At 40.6% G+C, this 20,473-nt stretch overlaps 1 protein-coding gene across 5 annotated transcripts in view; it reads left to right on the forward strand.

The window, feature by feature from the left end:
• FGGY (FGGY carbohydrate kinase domain containing) overlaps positions 1–20,473 on the forward strand; it is a 511,589-nt gene that overhangs the window by 28,878 nt on the left and 462,238 nt on the right. For all 5 annotated transcript variants that reach the window (XM_062193368.1, XM_062193367.1, XM_062193366.1 and 2 more), the window contains exon 2: positions 11,282–11,520. In XM_062193368.1, the coding sequence (XP_062049352.1) occupies positions 11,320–11,520 (201 nt within the window). In that variant the 5' untranslated portion in view covers positions 11,282–11,319. The remainder of the gene's footprint in view (positions 1–11,281; positions 11,521–20,473) is intronic.

The raw sequence follows: 20,473 nt of genomic DNA on the forward strand, positions 1-20,473 counted from the left end.
TAAGGTAGACAATGCCCATGAGGAAAATTATATTCTCACTTTAAAACTTTCTTTCCCTTTGGTCTGAAAGGGAGGTTTTTTCTACTTACTGTATACTTCGCTGATGGCGAAGTGAATCTAGCTATGAGATTATTATTTGAGTTCTTATTTTGGCTATGCTATTGCAGAAAAATGTTAGCCATCTCTTTTATAAGGTCTAAAGATTAAATTGTGCGTCCTACAGATTCCTTCATAATAGAATTAGTTTCCTACCTTGAAGAGAATAGAGAAATGAAAGAACAAGTTGGGCTTAGAATAGAGAAATGAGGGAGCAAGTCCTAGATCACTTGCTGACAATAGCAATATCACATGAATACTTAGCAAACCGTTTCAACCATTAGATAACAACTTAAGAAAACATTTACCAGAAGGTCCAATGCCTTCTATAAATTTTAAGAATCATGTATTTGAAAACACCTCTTCAATATCTAACATGGTGTAGTTTGTTTAGCCAGTAAACTTAAGCACAACCATCTAAAATGTTTTTAGTTTCTTTCTACCAACAAGTCTAAAACATATGATACACAGATTCAGGTCCCACAAATTAAAATGTATCTTTGATTGATTTTAGCAGCTTAAATTTATGGACAATCTTATCTATAAGCCATTTAAAATAAAACTCTTAATAAAATTTCCCCATGTGGACATACAATATGTACACACATATAATATAGCATAATAGACCAATATAGCATTTTTAATAATAGCTTTTAAAATCTTTAACTCTTTTTGTAGATTGTCAATTGATTTGAATTGCTTTTTCTTCTTAGTAACCTCAGTTAACCATACTTTCTCTCAGTTGGTACTGTTAATACATTATTGGCTTCATCTGTTTACAGAGCCATCCCAAAGTACTGAATACAATAAAAGTGGCTGGAAAAAGTCCATAGGAACCTATAGGAGGACAGCTAAACACAGAACCAACAACGCTTTAGTTTTATGAGCAGCAGATCATATATAACTGTGGATGACAAAAGACTTTAAGTCGCCATGTTTAAAATTATAAACTCATCAACCAACAAGAGGCACTTGCTTACTTCACAGTATTTTTGAAAGCACCTGTAGGATTTTACAAGTATTTAACCCTTTAAGCCTCTGGGGCTTTCTCATTAAGATAACTATCATGTCTAGTAACACAAGATCATTAGACTTTTTAATTCTCAAACATTTGTATTAATAGCATTTTCCATTATAGAAACTTAAAGTCTGGTACCACATTACATCTTGACAGTACTTCTAATATACTCCAAATAGACTGATTAGTTGGTGTCTCTATAAGATGAGAGAGATAGGTCCTTCGATTTTTTCAGTTGGGCCCAAACTGGAAAACCCAAAGTCCAGGATTTACTGGAAATTTTAGAGACCAGATTGTTTGAAACTTTGATTTTTTGAATGCCTGTCAAGAATGCCAAGAAGGCTCAAAATCCAAAATATCTGGTTGAAATAAGATTTCTTAAAATCATGACGTAACATAGACCAAATTTGATCATTGTTACAAGGTGATTATTCAAATTTTTGAAAAAAGCACATATTTAAATAACCCATAGCTCTTAATAAAAATTCAGCTGTTTTTGAACAATTAGAATTTAACAGACATCAAGAGAACATAATAGATTACTTTAACACATTGCTTTAACAGAGCATCGGAGTTTAATTCTATGTCAAAGAGAAATTGAGCTTCCTGTGATCTTTTGCTGTGAGGTTTCCTTCCTTTACCTTCTTTCATATTGGTGACCATGTTTCTGTGTTTCTGTGTGTAAGACATCTTTAAGCATCTTTTGCAGGGCAGGATGAGTGGCAACAAATTCTTTCAGTTTCTGTTTGCTATGAAAAGTCTTAATTTCACCTTCATTCACAAATGAGAGCTTTGCAGGATATAGTATTCTGGGCTGGCAGTTTTTCTCTCTTAGTACCTGGGCTATGTCTCGCCATTCCCTTCTAGCCAGTAGGGTTTCTGATGAGAAGTCTGCTGTGAGTCTAATTGGAGATCCTCTAAGAGTGATCTGACGTTTCTCTCTTGCACCTTTTAGGATCTTTTCTTTATGTTTCACTGTGGTGAGCTTGATTACAACATGTCGTGGTGAGGATCTCTTTTGGTCATGTTTATTAGGGGTTCTATAAGCTTCCTGTACTAAGATGCCTCTGTCCTTCTCCAAACCTGGGAAATTTTCTGCTAGTATCTCACTGAAAATGCCTTCTAATCCTTTCTCCCTCTCCATGCCTTCAGGAACTCCTAGAACCCGAATGTTGGGTTTTTTAATAGTATCCTGTAGATTCCCGACAATAGTTTTTAGATTTCTAATTTCTTCTTCTTTTCTTTGGTTTGCCTGTTTCCTTTCCTGTTCTCTGTCTTCTAAGTCTGATATTCTCTCTTCTGCTTCGCCCATTCTGTTTTTAAGGCTCTCTAATGTGTTTGTCATTTGATCTATTGAACTCTTCATTTCATTATGATTTCTCGTCACTATCACAGTTTCTTGTTCCACTAGTTGTTTCATTTCATTTTGATTCCTCCTTAATATTTCACTTTCACGAGAGAGATTTTCTATCTTGTCCATGAAGGATTTCTGTAGTTCAAGAATTTGTTTTTGAGAACTTCTTAATGTTCTTATCAATTTTTTGAGATCCACTTTTTGCATTTCTTCGATCTCATCATCTTCATAATCTTGAATTGGGGTGTCTTTTTCATTTGGGGGCGTCATAGTTTCTTCCTTGTTCTTGTTAGCTTGGTTTTTGCGTTTGTTGTTTGGCATGTTGGAGATATTTGGTTTCTTCACTGTGGTGTTTTTTCTTGCTACACTATGGCTCTATATTAAGTGGACTGTCTGCTTTCAGTGGAGCTTTAGAGGCTTGAGATGAGTGTGGACTGAGAGCTGTGTTTGGTTCCTCAGGGTTGAGGGTGTGTCAAGGATGACACTCCCAGGTTAGGTGTGGTAAATCTCTCTTTCTTTTTTTGATTTAAAAGGGAAGTAATTCCGCACAGCTGAACGTAATTGGAGGTAGTTAGCAGGCAAATGATATACCCACAGGAGCCAGAGATCGGAAGCTCTTTCTCAAGGACCACACAGGGAATCTCTGCTGTCCTCAGTGTGGGCTCCAATTCTCCTGCAGTCTCCCACTGGGTTGCCAAGTTAGATGCTAATCTCCTGTTATTTCACCCCTCCCCACAGAGTCAGGTTTTTCTGCTAGGCTCAGGGCTGGTGCAGACCTGAGGTCGCCCTGCTTATGACGTATGTCCAAAATGGCGCCTGCTCTGTCTTGCTCGCCTGTGAGAGGTGAGCGGAGAGAGAGAAATTTGTGTCCGTATCAGTCACTTTTTTTATTTTTTTCCTTTCTCTCTTCTAGTTAGCCTGGTGAACTTTTCCCCACGGAGTTTCAAGCCTCGTTCCCTCTAGCCTCCTCTTTCTGCTTGCCCGCTGGTGTCTCGGGCTATGGAGATTCGGCTCACCTCGCGTTCCAGCGCTGGTGCGTTGAGTCTGCCGCTGGTGTCCCGAACTTGGGCTTCCACGCTCTCCACGCAGGTCCACTGTGAATCACTAGTTCCGGAAGAGTTTCCGCTGATGTTTCTTCCCCTACTCTTCCTTGACCCTGCAGTATCTCCACTTATATTAAACTTTCTCTCCCCCCGGACTAAGTGTGCTTCCTGCCTATTCCGCCATCTTGCCGCCTCTGTAAAATATAGTTTTAAATACACTGAGCTTCTAGAGTTATAGTGAGATGTCAAGGGAATGTATGCTGTTTTCACAGTGCTTTGGCACATAATAGGTGTTCAGTGAATACTGAATGGGTGAGTGGGAAGAAAAGTTTTCTTTATAGAACCATGACAACTTTGTTTTTTAAGCTTAATTTATTTTGTTTTATTTTTAAAAGAAACATAAAACTGTACATATTCTTAAAGTACTACAGGATGATCAATACTTGTATACATTGTGTAATGAATGTTCAATCAGGATAAATATATCTAACTCTTAAAACATTAACATTTCTCTATGGTGAAAGCATCCTATCAACTAGTTTTCTTTATAAGATTTTTAAAATATATTTGAAAGGCAGAGTTAGAGAGAGGGGGAGAGAGAGGCTTGGAAGAGACAGGGAGAGAGAGAGAGCTTCCATCCATTGGTTCATTTCCCAAGTGGCTGCATTGGTTACGGCTGGGGCAGGCTGAAGCCAGGATCTTCCAGATCTCCCATGTGAATGGAAGGGCCCCAAATATTTGGACCATATTCTGCTGCTTTCCTAGGCACATTACAGGGACCTAGGTTGGAAGTGGAGTGCCATGACTTGACCAGTGCTCCTATGGGATGCTGACCTAGCAGGCATCAACTTAGCCCACTGAATCACAACACTAGCCCCACATCTAGTTTTTTTTTTTTTTTAATTGAGAAATATATATTAGCATTATATGTAGTCATCTGCCTATACAGGAGAAACCTAGAACTTCTTACTCCTGTCTAACTATGACTTAGTACTGGTTAACCAACTTTCCCCATTCCTTCATTCTCCTTGTCTTCCCTAGTCTTTGCTAACCACCATTATGTTTTTAACTTCTATGAGATCACCTTTTTTAAGACTCCAAGTATGAGTGAAATCATGTGATATTTGTCTTCCTGTGCTCAGCTTATTTCACCTAAGTGATGACCCCCAGTTTCAACCATGTTGTGTGAATGACAAAATGTCATCCTTTTTTGTAACTGAGTAGCAAACTCATTATATATATGTATAACATTTTCTTTGTCCATTCATCAGTGGATGGACAGTTAGGTTTCCATTTCTTGGCTCTTGTGAATAGTGCTGCACTAAGCAGGAAATGCAGATGTCTCTTCAACAAACTGATTTTATTTCTCCTGGATATATATTCTCCTGGTTGCTGGGTTATATGGTAGCTTCATTTTCAGGTGTTTGAGGAACCTCCATTCTGTTTTCCACAATGGTTGTAATAACTTACATTCTGATCAACAGTATACGAGAGTTCTCTTTCCTCCACATCTTCCTGGCACTTGCTATCTTTTATTTTATTTATTTATTTTTGTAGTATCCACTATAACTGGGTTGAATACTATATCATTGTGGTTTTGATTTGTATTTCTCTGGTGATTAGGGATAGTAAGCATTTTTCATGTACCTGTTGTTCATTTGTATGTCTTCCTTTGTCAAATGTCTATTTAAATGTGCCCATTTAAAAATTGCATTATTTGGGGGCCGGAGCCATGGCACAGTACGTTGATCCTCTGCCTGCGGCGCCAGCATCCCATATGGGCACCAGTTCTGGTCCTGGCTACTCCACTTCCAATATAGCTCTCTGCTGTGGCCTGGGAAAGCAGTGGAAGATGGCCCAAGTCCTTGGGCCCCTGCACCCACATGGGACACCAGGAAGAAGCACCTGGCTCCTGGCTTTGGATCAGTGCAGCTCCAGCCATTGCAGCCTGGAGAATGAACCGATGGAAGGAAGACCTTTCTCTCTGTCTCTCTCCCTCACTGTAACTCTACCTCTCAAATAAATAAATAAAATCTTTAAAAAAATTGGATTATTTGAGGATTTATCTATTTATTTGAAAGACAGAGTGACAGAGACAGAGAGATTGAGAGAGAGAGAGAGAGAGAGAGAATCTTCTGTGGGTTCACTCCACAAGTATCTGCAAAAGCCAGGATTTGGCCAACTAGGATGAGACCAGGAGCCGAGAACTCCATCTAAGTCTTCCATGTGTGTCGTTTGTGGTTACATACAAAATTTAGTAGTATTTTTTCTATTTCTCTGAAAAATGTCACTGGTATTTTGATAGGGATTACATTGAATCCATAAATCATTTGGGGAAGTATGAATATTTTAATGATGTTCATTCTTCCAATCCATGCATATGGGATATCTTTCCATTTCTGTGTGTTATCTCCATTTTATTTCATGAATGACTTATAGTTTTCATTATAGAATTCTTTTTTCATTAATTTATTGCTAAAAAATTTTAGTTTATTTATTTTTGTAGCTCTTGGAAATCAGATTGCTTTCTCGATTTTTTTCCTGATAATTTGCTATTGATGATAACAGTGCCACTAATTTTTGCACATTGACTTTGTACCCTGCATCTTTGCTGAATTTGCTTATTAGCTATAATAGCTTTTTGGTGGAGTCTTTGGAGTTTTCTTTATATTAGATCATGTCATTTTCAAACAGTGACAATTTGCTTCCTCTTTTTTGATTTTGATGCTGTTTATTTATTTTTCTTGCCTAATTGCTCTGAATAGGACTTCAAGTACTATGCTGAATACAGGCGGTAAAAAGAGGCATCCTTGTCTTTTATCAAATTTTAGAAAACATTCAGCTTTCCCCTATTCAGTATGATGTCATTTATTGTCTTGCTATATATTATCTTTATTATGTTGAGGTATATTCCTTCTATACCTAACTTGGTGATAGTTTTGTTTTTTTAATCATGAAGTGATATTGAATTTTATCAGATTACTTTTCTGCATCTACTGAAATGATCATTTGACATTTGTTCTTCATTCTGTTGATGTGGTATATCATGCTTATTGATTATTGTATGTTGATCCATCCTTGCATCAGTAGGATGAATCTTATTTGATCATGGTGAATAATCTTTTTAATATGCCATTGGATTCGGTTTTGCAGTATTTTTTGAGGACTTTTGCACCTATATTCACCATGGATATTGGCGTGTAGTGTGTGTGTGCGTGTATGCCCCTCCATGTCCTTGTCTAGTTTTGATTCTGAGGTGGCCTTGTTGAATGAGTTTTGAATAATTTCTTCTGTCATTTTGGAAAAATATATGAAGAACTGGTGTCAATTCTTTAAAAGTTTGGTAGAAATCAGCAGTAAAACCTTCTGGTCCTGAGCTTTTCTCTGATGAGAGGCTGGTAATTACTGGTTTAATATGGCTAGTCATTATTCCTCTGTTCAGAAATCCTATAATCCTATTTCTTCCTGATTCAGTCATGATGAAGGACAAATGTCCAGGAATTTCTTCTCTTTTTCTAGATTCACAAATTTGTTATCATGTAATTATTAATACTGATCTCTAAAACTCCTTTGTATTTTATAGTGTCATTTTTAGTGTATGCCTTTATAATCTTTTTTTTGACAGGTAGAGTTAGACAGTGAGAGAGAGAAAGAGAGACAGAGAGAAAGGTCTTCCTTTTCTGTTGGTTCACCCCCAAAATGGCCATCACGACTGGCACGCTGCGGCCAGCGCATTGCGCTGAAGCCAGGAGCCAGGTGCTTCCTCCTGGTCTCCCATGCCAGTGCAGGGCCCAGGCACTTGGGCCATCCTCCACTGCCTTCCTGGGCCACAGCAGAGAGCTGGACTGGAAGAGGAGCAACCGGGACAGAGTCCGGCACTCCAACTGGGTTAGAACCTGTGGTGCCGGCACTGCAGGCAGAGGATTAGCCAAGTGAGCCGTGGCACAGGCCTGCCTTTATAATTAATATTGAATATTCCCTTTTCTTAGTCTAGCTAAGGATTTATCAATATTTTTATCTTTTCAAAGACCAAACTGTTCATTTCACTGAGTTTTTAAATATTTTTGATACTCGGTATTATTTATTTGTGTTCTGAGTTTTATTATTTCTTTATTAAATTTGTATTTGATTTGTTCTTTTTCTAGTTCATTGAGGTACAGCAATAAGTTGTTTATTCAAGGTCTTTTTTTAAGACTTATTTATTTATTTGAAAGTCAGAGTTACACCGAAAAAGGAGGAGCGGCAAAGAGAGAGAGAGAGAGAGAGAGAGAGAGAGAGAAAGAGCGAGAGAGAGGTCTTCCATCTGCTGGTTCACTCCCCAATTGGCTGCAATGGCCGGAGCTGCACTGATCCGAAGCCAGGAGCCAGGAGCTTCTTCTGGGTCTCCCACACAGATGCAGGGGCCCAAGGACTCAGGCATCTTCTACTGCTTTCCCAGGCCATAGCAGAGAGCTGGATTGGAAGTGGAGCAGTTGGAACTCAAACTGGCACCCATATGGGATACCAGCACTGCTAGATGGAGGCTTTACCCACTACACTACAGCACTGGTCCCTGTTCCAGGTCTTTCTGCTCTTTTGATATAGGCACTGATTTCCATAAACCTCCTTCTCAGTACTGCTTTACCTGTATCCCATAAGTTTTAGTATGTTGAGTTTCCATTTTCATTTATTTCAATAAATTTTGATATAATTTTATTTTTAACTTATTACTTGCTTTGTTGGTTATTCGGATATAAGTTTTTAATTTCCTTATATTTAATTGTTTTATTTCTTTATTATTATTAATCTGTGTATTTATTTGGTTATATTTTTCTTGTTCTAGTTTTATTTTATTTTATTGTTATTCTATTGTTCTTTTTATTCTAGTTTTTCATATTATTCTAGTTTAAAGATACTTTTTAAAATTTTTTTGTGATTTGTTTTGTGACCTACCATATCATCTATCCTGGAGAATGTTATACATGCTGTTGAGAAAAATACATGTTCTATTGCTGTTGGATAGAATATTTTGTAGGTATCTGTTAGGTTCAGTTTATACAGGGTGCTATTTAACTCTTTAAATTCTTTACTTATTTTCTGTTTGGCTCATCTGTCTATTCCTGAACACAGGTTTGTGAATCCCTTAAAATTATTTTATTGGGGTGTGTGCCTCCTTTTAGTTCTATTAATATTTGTTTTATGTATTTGTGTGCTTCTCTTTCATTAGCATTTCTTTCTTTAAGCTTGAAAATAAATCTCTTTAACTTTCTTCTAAGCCAAGTTTGGTGGTGAGATGTTATGTTTGTTTTTCTTTGTCTTGGATTGTCTTTATTTCTCCCTTGTAACTGAAACATGACTTTGCTGATTAATATATTCTTGACTGGCAGTTATTCCTTCAGTACTGTGAGAGTCTCATCCTAGTCCCCCCAGCCTGTAAGGTTTCTGCTGAGAAATCTGCAGACAGGTGAATTAGGACCCTTTATCTGTTGTTTCTTTTCTCTTGTAGCTTTGAGAATCCTCTCTTTATTTTTAAGCTTGAAAAGTTTGATTATATTATGTCCAGGGGTAGAATTGTTGTATCAATGGTTGAATTTGATTGGCAACCTTTCACCTTACTGATCCTGGAGAGTTGTGGCTTTCTCTAGGTTTGGGAAGCTTTCTGCTACTATCTCTTTGAATATGCTTTCTACTCTTTGTCATTCTCAGGCCCTTCTTGAAACCTAAGTATAATTGCTTAGATATTTACTATTTTCATGCTTTCCCAAAGTTTATGTATGCTTTCTTCTTTTTCTTGATTCTTTTTTCCCCAACTGTGTAATTTCAAATAGCCTGTCTTCAAGCTCACTAATTCTTTCTTCTATTTGATCTATTCTGATATTGATGCCTTCTATCATGATTTTAATTTCACTTACTATATTTTTCAGTTGAAGGATTTGTTGGATTATTTAAAAATCATCCCTCTGTCAAGTCTCACATGCCCAGCCTATGTGAGGCTACTGGTAATATATATCAATATAGGACCAGCATTGTGGCATAGTAGGTTAAGCCATTGCCTGCCATGCTGGCACCCCATATTGTCTCTGGGTCCTGTCCCGGCGGCTTTACAGCTGATATAACTCCCGGCTAATGTGCCTGGGAAAGCAGCAGAAGGTGGCCCAAGTACTTGGCTCCTGCACCCATGTGGGAGACCTGGAAGAAGCTCCTGGCTCCTGGCATTGGCCTGGCCCAGCCCTGGTGGTTGAGACCATTTGGGGAGTGAACTAATGGATGAAAGACCTCTTTCTTTCTTCTCCTCTCTCTGTAACTCTTCCTTTAAATGATACGATTAACTTTAAAAACAAAAAAGTTTGCAGTTTCCTGGGGATCAGCCCCTGGTCTGCATCTATGCTCATTCTGTTGGTGATATCATCAGGCTTTATGGTGAAAAAAAAAATTTACACTGCCACAAATAGAACTGCAGCTCTGGAATTGGTGTACATCCCACCAGAGTGCGTGTCTCTGCCTCATATGGGGCAGTAGGTATAGTCTCTGTCTATAGGCACTGCACTAGGGGTGGAGGCTGTTAGGATCTGGTCCACTGTTGGGTTTTATCAGCTCATCACTGAATCCCAAGACACTTTCCTATGGTTCCTTGCTATCTGCCCATTTTGGGGGGATGGGTAATGAAGGCAGCTCCTTAGCTACCCAGGCTAGAAATAAGCTATATCACACCTGGGTGTCCTTATCTTCATGCACTATGAAGTCTCAGGAGTGCACACTAGGCCACCTTGGCCATGGAAGTGAAACACTGAAACAAGTTCATCTCAACACAGTTTGGGTCTGATGCAGGGACTAGTCTAGAGGTTCCATCTGTAGCATTGGCCTCAGGATAGAGGCTTTTGCAGTCTATCGGGTCCTGCATCCCGTGACCAAGGCTTGGCTCTGAGGTCCAAGATAAGTTCCTAAGCTCTGTCTCTTGTGCTACTCTCCTGGAGCTTGTCTTGCTCCACTTTCTGCTGGTAGTTAGGAAGAGGTGGCAGAGGCAAGGTCACATGGCTGTAGAGGGACCCGATGGTCAGTCTAGGTATGAGTCTGGGGACAGGGACCATGGGGCTATGTTCAACCCTGAATTTTATCATGGTTGGCCTGGAATTGGGAGTCAAATCTTAAGACTTAATTCTATCTCCCTTTTCCACATGGGAGCTGAAGTGTCTCTCTCCACAATGTCCTAGTTGGAGCTGGAGTTGGGGGACTGATATGGGCAACTCTTTCCTTCACTGCCTTCTTCAATACAAGATTTCTTATTTTTCTAAAATGAGGTACTATGGTCTCTCACTTGGTATCTGTAGCTCTTGCAAAGATGATTTGGTTCATGATTAGCTCGTCAAATTAGTGTTTCTTGGGGTGATCATTGCTGTTGGTGTTTTACTCAACCACCATCCTGCTGCATTGGTCCTATGGCCACTGTCTTGCTGATTCCAGTTTACTGAGAATAAATTAATCTCTATTGCTTCTAGTTTCTAAGTTCTTCTGTCACCTTCTATTTGCCCTTACAGCACTCAACACAACTTCATTTAAATAATTATGTAATTAAATACCTAATGTCCTTCCAAGAATGGAAACTTGATGTCTGAGGCCATGTCTGTGTTGTTCACCTACCACTGAGCTTAGTGTTGTTAGCACACTGACAGTACTGAAAATTTTTGTTGGATGAATAAATAATAAATGGCTATGAGCTAGAAAGCTGTATTATTTTATTTCTATTTCCAATGTGTGTTTTTTTTTTTTTTTTTTTTTTTACTGTCTTTGCAGACTCACTTGGTCTTCACGTGCTTTCGGCGTCTCTCACAATGTCTGGTGGAGAACAGGAACAAAGGAACTACTATTTGGGTGTGGACGTTGGAACAGGCAGTGTCCGCGCAGCTCTGGTAGACCAGTGTGGTGTTCTCTTGGCTTTTGCAGACCAGCCAATTATGAAGTGGGAGCCTCAATTCAACCACCATGAGCAGTCCTCCGAGGACATCTGGGCTGCATGCTGCATCGTCACAAAGGTATGGACAAAAGTGTGGTGATTTCTCCTTGTTCGTACTCCCGACCTGCGGAGTGTTTGTTGCATGTCTGCATGGTGCCAGGGACTGTGCTGGGCTAACTTTATGTACAGAGCAGTGCAAGCCCATGGGCCTTGCTTTTCAGGAGCTCACTGGCCAGCAGCAGGGATGGACAGTTAAAATATGTGTTGAGTGCTGGGAGTGAAATAACTAAGGAAAGAGCTAACCGGAGGGGGTTCTGGGAAGAGAGGATAAGGGATGCAGAAGCTTAAGGTGTGACCAAATGTGGAAGAAGTCACTAATCATCATGGCTGTTTGCTGCGCCTTTATTATGTAGTAAGTGCTATGTGAGAAGTATTAGCATGCATTGTATAGAGATGAATCTTCATAATGACCCCATTTTATTAAGAAGGGTGGCACAGAAAGGCTAGGTCATTTACCCAAGTTCATGCAGTTGGGAAGTAGCAGAGGCAGGAGTGGAGCTTAAGCAGTGTGACTCCAGAGCAGCATTTCTATGACTCGGGAACCTCTCGTGCCTGCATTTCGGGCAGAGGCAACAGCAGCCTGTGCAACGCACACAGAGTGAAAACGTGGTGTGTTCTAAGAAAGCAAGGAAGTCAGACAGACCAGAGCTCTTCTGTCTGCGCCAGGCAGATGTTCACCTTGAGTGGCCTGGGATTGGATATGGCCCACTGGCTTGTGCAAGAAAGTGATGCTGGACAACTCTTGTTCATGTTTGGAGTTTGAGCTGACTGTTGACTTTATATCCTGGTGATCGGGAAGGGCAGAGATCTTTTTGTCCTTTTTTTTTTTTTTTTTTTTTCCCGGAGGGAAAAAGAAAATCCTAGATTCCTCCTTTTCCCTGTTCCTAGTTTAGTTCTTTAAATATTTATGAGGTGCTTGGTAATTTGCAGATGGACAATTCACCATGCTGTCTTTATTGATCAGTCTGTTTAAACTTTAATGAGTTCTGAGCTGCTGTTAGTGCCCCTGGAGAAGAAGGTCGAGAGAGGAGTTGGGGGTGGGCAGCACCAGTGCATTATGCAGAAATAAAAGGAATCAAAGAGGCGCATGTCGTCTCTTCTGCCTGTTTAATTTTCCTCTTCTCTCTCTCCTTTTCAGCCCCCACCTTGGTGAGAATCTTCTACTCTTTGCCCTTGGGTCTTCTTTGTTCTTCTAACATATAGCCTTTCTTGCCATTAAGGAAATTGTCAAGAAGAAAATATAATCCCCTGATGAAAAGCTACTTTAAAGGAGGTCTACTCTAAGTACAGCTTGGTTTAATGGTAGATTTTTAATCATCTCCCAGTGGCGGCCAACGTATCATCTGTTCGAGCTCTGTTAGCCGCATAAGTGCTGTGGGCATTCGTCCTTAACGATGCTATTTCACTACAGCAAGCCTGAATAAAGCTCCTGGGTCTGAGGCCATTGCCCTCACATGGAGTATGGATATGTGGCCGTGTGCCAGAAGCTGTAGGGTAGGCATAGCCCATCTACTGGGAACATCATTGCTGATTTGAGGCTTAACGAAGAAAGCCAAGCCTTTAAAATATGGGTATGGGAAAGGTAGCAGTCCATATAGAGCTTGCATACAGAGCACTCCATATAGAACCAAACTGCTAGGAGTGATATCCCAATTCTGACATCTTGGAAGCTTCTGATCTTTCCTAAGTTACTTCCTGTTTCTTGCCTCAGTTTCCTCATCTATAAAATGGGAAAATGAGAGAACCTCCCTCTGTAGGGTTGTTGTGAAGATTAAATGAGTTAACTGTGTAAAATGAACTTCTCTTAAGAAGCAGGAGAGTATAAGCTGGAGGAATTGTTTAGCCAGCAGGCGTTTGTTGAGTGGCATTCTTGGATTTCATCTGCAAGCATTCAGTGAGCAGCTGCTATTGCTTTGTGCTCCTTGCTGAGCTCTGGAGTGTATCTAGGAGAGATACACAACGAGTTCTGTTAGACACCAAGCAGCTCAGGTGTGTGGTAGAGAAACCAACACAGATGGAGGCCCTGAAGTACCATTTCATTCTAGCTTGGTACAGACTGTAAGAGGGGTCTTTAAAAAGTTCACGGGAAACCGGGAAACATGCATTCTCTTGTAATCTCTTTTTCTCCTGAACTTTTTTTTAGGGTTTTTAAAAATATTTATTTATTTATTTGAAAGGTAGAGTTACAGAGAGGAAGAGGCAGAGAGAGAGAGAGAGAGAGAGAGAGAGAGAGAGAGATATTGATCTTCCATCTGCTGGTTCACTGCACAAATGGCTACAATGACCAGAGTTGGGTCAATCTGAAGCCAGGAGCCAGGAGCTTCTTCCAGGTCTTCCACATGGGTGCAAGGGCCCAAGAACTTGGGTCATCCTCCGCTGCTTTCCAAGGTGCATTAGCAGAGAGCTGGATTGGAAGTGAAGCAGCCAGGACTCAAACTCGTGCCCATATAGGATGCTGGCACTGCAGGTGGTGGCTTTAGCTGCTATGCCAAAGTGCCGGCCCCTTAAGATTTTATTTATTTAAGAGACAGAATTGCAGAGAGAGGGAGAGACAGAGAAAGGTCTTCCGTCTGCCCAAATGATCTGAATGAAGCTAGGAGCTTCCTCTGCGTCTCCCACACGAGTGCAGGGGCCCACACACTTGGGCCATCTTCCATTGCTTTCCCAGACCATAAACAGAGAACTGGGTTGGAAGAGGAGCAGCCAGGACATGAATTGATGCCATTCTCAGATGCTGGTGCCACAGGTGGAAGTTTAGCCCACTATGCCACAGCACTGGCTCGTTGTCATGAACTTTGTGAAGTTCTGTTTGCGCATGGTTGTCTGGAGAAGGGGGCAAACAAGAACATGGCTGTGGGGGACCGAGCAACAACATCCAGTCCCTTCCATTGTTAGAACACTGCGGTGAACAAGGCACTATTTCACCATCATGACAAGGTGAGTAGGGAGGGGTTGTTACTCCATTTTTAAAGTCGAAAAGAAAAACTGAGGACCAGACTGTTAAGTGACTTCCTTGATGTCATCCAGGTGATGTACGATAAGACCAAGCATAGACAGGTCAAATTCATGCCTTCTTTGCATCTCCACCATCACATACCTTCATCTTTTGTTTAGATTCTTCTAAGAGCCTTCCTGGTTTTCTCCCACTTATTCTTCCCTTCTCTGATCTCTTTCTTGTGACTGGAGTGGTTTTCTTTTTCCTGCAGCGTTAACCTGAGTGTGTCACTCTTCGCTTTCTACCCGTTCCAGAGCACCACACTTCAGGGCCCTGCGTGTTCTGCTTCCCATCTCCTGCCCTGGCTTACCTCCTGATACTTTCCTAGCACTCTGCATTCCAGCCGCACCCTGCTGCTGCTGTGTCCTCAGATGAAGGATGTGATCTCAGCCCCAGAACTCTGTCTTCTGCCTTCACAGCCCTCCTGCCTTCCATCAGCGTGCTTACTGCCTGCTCATCCTTAGGCCCACTATCTAATACAGTAGTCGCTAGCCATCTGTGTCTAAGTTTATACTAGTTAAAATTTAAAAAGTAGTCAGTTCTTCAAGAAAGACATCTTTTCTTGGCTAATACCACTTCAACAACATCTTATTTTAATTAGTAAATGTTTTCACAGCATCTTGTACTTTTCTTTCATAAAATTCAACATGGGTTGTGAATTCATCCACATTTTGATTAATATTAAATAATAAAAGCATTATATAAGCCAACGATAAAGTTACAGTAAAAATGAAATAAAATATTCTAGGTAAAATTGCTCATCCTTTGGGATTAATTTCTCTCTTCTCTGCTATGTTGTATGTTGGAGGAGGGCAGAAACTATGTTTTGCTAACACAGAGCTATGTACACATTGGAGTCAGGACATGTGAAAGAATGAATGACCAATAAATCGGGACCATCCACCTACTCCCACCTAGTGGAGATGTAGGACAAACAATGGTTCTTGAGAACTCTCAGAGCATTCAGAACCAGAATAGGAGGACTGAAATGGGGCTGTTACGGGCCCGATTCTGGCTGGAACTGGTAGTTTACAATAAGAGCTAGGAGAAGGGAGGTTGGAACTGATGAGAGGGCGTCCATGGGACAGCCGGCTCTGAGGCCAGTAGGAGGCTGTTCCAGTATCATTGTGAGTTTGAGGTTGACCACTCTGGCCACAGAGCCAGAGTGGCTTGGATAGAACAGAAACTAACTTCAAGGATACCAGTTAGGCCGTTTCTGTCTTCCCATGAGGCTCTGGAGGCTGCAATGAGTTTCTGAGCTATTAGCATTGGGAGGCCTGAGACCATTTGTGTCTTGCTTAGCGGGTGTCCTTTGTGCCTGGCACACATAGGAACTTAATAATATCTTTTTAACAGAGAATGGCTGGCTTGGCAGACTAATGAGTAGGCGGGAGGAAACGAGAGGCTTTGGAAGGGAAAGTCTGATAGGACCTGGTGACAATGGATGTGAGGGACATAGTGGAAATTTCAGAATTTCAGCTCTTGGAAGAATGTTGAGGTCACTGAAATGAAAGAGTGTTTGGCCTCCATTTTCATGCTTTATCAAGAGACAACACCACACTTAAGTGAGTATCCTATGTAGGTAATAATTCTTTTTTTTTTTTTTTTACAGGCAGAGTTAGACAGTGAGAAAGAGAGACAGAGAGAAAGGTCTTCCTTCCGATGGTTCACTCCCCAAATGGCCGCTACGGCCGGTGTGCCGTGCTGATCTGAAGCCAGGAGTCAGGTGCTTCCTCCTGGTCTCCCATGGGGTGCAGGGCCCAAGCACTTGGGCCATCCTCCACTGCCCTCCCGGGCCACAGCAGAGAGCTGGACTGGAAGAGGAGCAACTAGGATAGAATCTGGCGCCCCAACCAGGACTAGAACCCGGGGTGCTGGTACCGCAGGCAGAGGATTAGCCCAGTGAGCCGCGGCACCGGCCGGTAATAATTCTGAACTGGATTTTTTTCAGTCACTAGAGTCAGTTTTGCAAAATTGACTAACTGGGCTGCCTGTGAGGGCATTCCAGGTAGCACACACCTTACACAAGCTATGCTAGTGTCTTTGCTGTCCCCACCTCAGGCCCTCTGCATGGGCTGATATCTTGCCTAGAATACTCTTTCCCCAGATTTCTACACCTTGATTTCCTCGCATTTTTCAAGTGTTTCTTCAAATTTGCCCTTCGTAGCAACTACCTCCTACTTCTCTGGCTTTCCTGATCCCCCTGACTAATCACTTTCTACTATATGATACCCATACTCTGCAATTTATTTGACTTATTGACTAATGTCTATCATTACCAAAATATAATCTCTAAAAGAGCAAGGATATATCTATCTATATCTATATGCATACTTTTCTATCTATATCTATCTATAGCTATACATATGCTTACTTATCAATCTATTTATATATGTAAGTATTTTGGTCTTCATTGTTTCCCAGAGGCTTGGAAGAGTCTATCTTAGAAGGGGCTTGATTATACTTGCTAGGAACCAACTGAGTGAGTGAGTGAGTTGTGTAGGCAATAGGGAGTGACAAAGCCTGAGGGAACTGGGTATTTCCTAACTCCATGCACTCCCCAAAGCTGACAAAGGCATTGCTCAAATTAAGATTTCAAAGAATGCAGGTACCATCCACACACAACTCAACTGCCAGCTGGGTTCTGTCTGTGAGGTTGCAGGCTTTGACCTCTGATCTAAATAGAGTTAAGGATAAAACCAGGTATACCTCCTACCCTCCAGTTCTCAGTTTGGAGGGTGTCGGTGGGACTCAGTATGGCAAAACTCACTGATATAAAACACATGCAAGAGTGAACCAGTTCCACAGTAAGAACAAAGCAAGGCTCAAACCCTTCCCCAAATATTTTTTTTGCTGGCCCACAGCTATAAGCTGACAGTTGTTAGACGTGGACCAGGTTACCAGACGAGCTTGCAGAAATCTACTTCTCTGGAAATTCTTGGGGAGAGCAATGTGTTTGCTTTCCAGCCGAGGAGATTCTCTTGATTCAAGATGTTGGGATGAGTTTACTGGACTGCTTTCTTTTTCTACTAATATGAATTAAAAAATAATAATAAAAAAAAAGAATCCTAGGTCACCACATTAAGCTCTAGGGGACTTCTGGGAAGTGTGACCCTGACAGCCATCTTTCTGGGATGGATTAGATGGGTGGGGGAGGAGCTTAGGAGATGAGAGTAGGTCCCAGCTGTGGATAACATTATGATTATTTTTTAAAGCTTTTATTTAATGAATACAAATTTCATAGGTACAGCTTTAGAAATATAGTGGTTCTTCCCCGCACTCATCCCTCCCACCCCCCACTCTCATCTCCCCTCCTACTCCCTCTCCCATCCCATTCTTCATGAGGATTCATTTTTAATTAACTTTATATACAGAAGACAAACTGTATACTAAGATTTCAACAGTTTGTACCCATACACTCACACAACATATAAAGTACTAGGATAACATTATTATAAGGCATTTTCTTGTAAAGTTGGGGAAATAATAGTGCTACCTGGCCAAATCAGGCTTGTCACAATTATTTCTTGAGTTCCTTATGAAGGTGTCTGTTTTAGACATAGAGACACAGGCTTTTGACTAAATGTCATAATTAGAATATAACACTCCATGAGTCTTCAGAGGAAATTCATAAAATAGACTGAAGAAAATATGTTACTTGCTCCTACTAGAGGGTTGCTCCATAATTCTTAGGAAGATTTGAGTACCTCCATTTTTTTTTTTTTTGACAGAGTTAGAGTCAGAGAGAAAGGTCTTCCTTTACATTTGGTTCACCCTCCAATGGCCACTGTGGCTGGTGCACCGTAGCCAGCGCACTGCGCTGATCCAAAGCCAGGAGCCAGGTGCTTCTCCTGGTCTCCCATGGGGTGCAGGGCCCAAGGACTTGGGCCATCCTCCACTGCGCTCCCGGGCCACAGCAGAGAGCTGGACTGGAAAAGAGGCAACCAGGACAGAATCCGGCGCCCTGACCAGGACTAGAACCCGGTGTGCTGGTGCCACAGGCGGAGGATTAGCCTATTGAGCTGCGGCGCTGGCCCAAAGTACTTTCATACTCCTTGGATCCTTTGATCCTCACCTGGAAGCTATCTCTTTTTTTTTTTATTAAACTTTTATTTAATGAATATAAATTTCCAAAGTATAGCTTATGGGTTACAATGGCTTCCCCCTCCCAAAACTTTCCTCCCACCCACAACCCTCCCCCCTCCCGCTCCCTCTCCCCTTCCTATCACATCATGATTCATTTTCAATTCTCTTTGTATACAAAAGATCAGTTTAGTATATATTAGGTAACGGTTTCAACAGTTTGCCCCCCATATAGTAACACAAAGTGAAAAGAAAAGAAAAAAAATACTGTTGGAGTACTAGTTATAGCATTAAATAAGGGTGTACAGCACATTAAAGACAGAGATCCTACATAATATATATATTTTTTAAATTAATTAATTTTCTATGCCATTTCCAATTTAACACCAGGTTTTTTTTTTTTTTTTTTTTTCATTTCCAATTATCTTTATATACCGAAGATCGATTCTAGAAGCTATCTCTTACTCTCAGGAAACAGGCTCAGAAATATGATGAGATGAGTACAAGTTTACCTGATTCAGAGCAGAGGAGGTGGTATTGTTACCAGAATGTGGTTCTTTAGGTACTGTATCCCATGTTCATTTCTACTCCAAAGTTGACCTGTGGTATGGAGCTTTGTTGAATCATCTACATTTTCTCTTCCAATTCCTCTTTTGACCAAATGTGAATCTATGTGTGGTGGACATACCAAGTCAGGCATGCACTAAGTACAGAGACCGATATGACTGCATGACAGGTGGAAATTAGGACTGTTTCAGTAATTGACTGATTGATTGGTTAATCAATCTTCAAAGAAGATTAAAGGCAGCAAATTTATTCTAATAATAGGAGATGTTGATTATGCACTAAATGCCAGGGGTTGAGCTAATCACGGCTTATTTTGCTGAATTCTCATGATATCATTGGGAAATGAAGATAAAAGTAATAGGTTTGTGAAACTGAAGAATTTGTTTTCTGATTTCTCAAAGTCCAACTAGTATGTGGCAGCCCATGTTTCAATTCAGGCCGTCTGTTTGCCAACCTATTGATCTTGACCACTACCCAATGATTTCCAAGTCAGGTTAGAAGGACGTCCTAGGCAGAAACAGCCATGCCTGTAAATGCTATAAAAATGTGATCTAGCAAGTCAAGTGTGGAGTTGCAATGACTGGAACTCTGTGTGTGACCTGCCTGTAGTCACATAGCCAGGGTGATAGGACCAGGATTTGAGTCTGTGTCTTTGTGACTCATTGTCATGAGGCCATGCTCCCTGTCAAGTAATGTGTTTGTTCCCTATGTTCTTAAAAGTCTGAATTGATCAGTGCAATAGAGGCATCTAGGACATTCACCTGAGGCTATGGGACAAAGAGATTGCCAGCAGTCACAGACAGGTAACTAGCAATTGTTGTCCCTTAGAGCACATGTCCTCTCTACAGGTGGTTCTCCTGGGCAACAGGAAATTCTCTGATTAAAAAGGTAGGCAGTACAATGTGATAGAACACAGGCATCCCTAATCTGAAAATCCAAAATTCAAAATGCTAATAATTTGTTAAGATGAGTTCCTAAAAGTGGGATTGTGGCCCCAAAAGATATGCCTATTTTTAGTTTTAATAGGTATTATCAAACTATTTTCCAAAATTTAATTCAATAGTTATCATTAGAATAATATTCAGGTAATTCTACTTTTCCATTTCTTGTCTTAGCTATATTATGTTAATTTTTTTACCATTTATATCATTATGAAAATTCACATTTTTATTTGCATTTATATAATTGTATTCATGTATTTTGATCACCATTTAATTTGGAAAATTTTTGACTAATTTTTAAATATTTATTTGTTTCAGAAGCAGAGAGAGAAATAAAGCTCTAATTGTACTGATTCCCTCCCCAAAACCCTGTAATGGCTGCTGTT

The sequence above is a fragment of the Lepus europaeus genome, chromosome 5 (assembly GCF_033115175.1).
Source record: "Lepus europaeus isolate LE1 chromosome 5, mLepTim1.pri, whole genome shotgun sequence".
Taxonomy (NCBI): domain Eukaryota; kingdom Metazoa; phylum Chordata; class Mammalia; order Lagomorpha; family Leporidae; genus Lepus; species Lepus europaeus.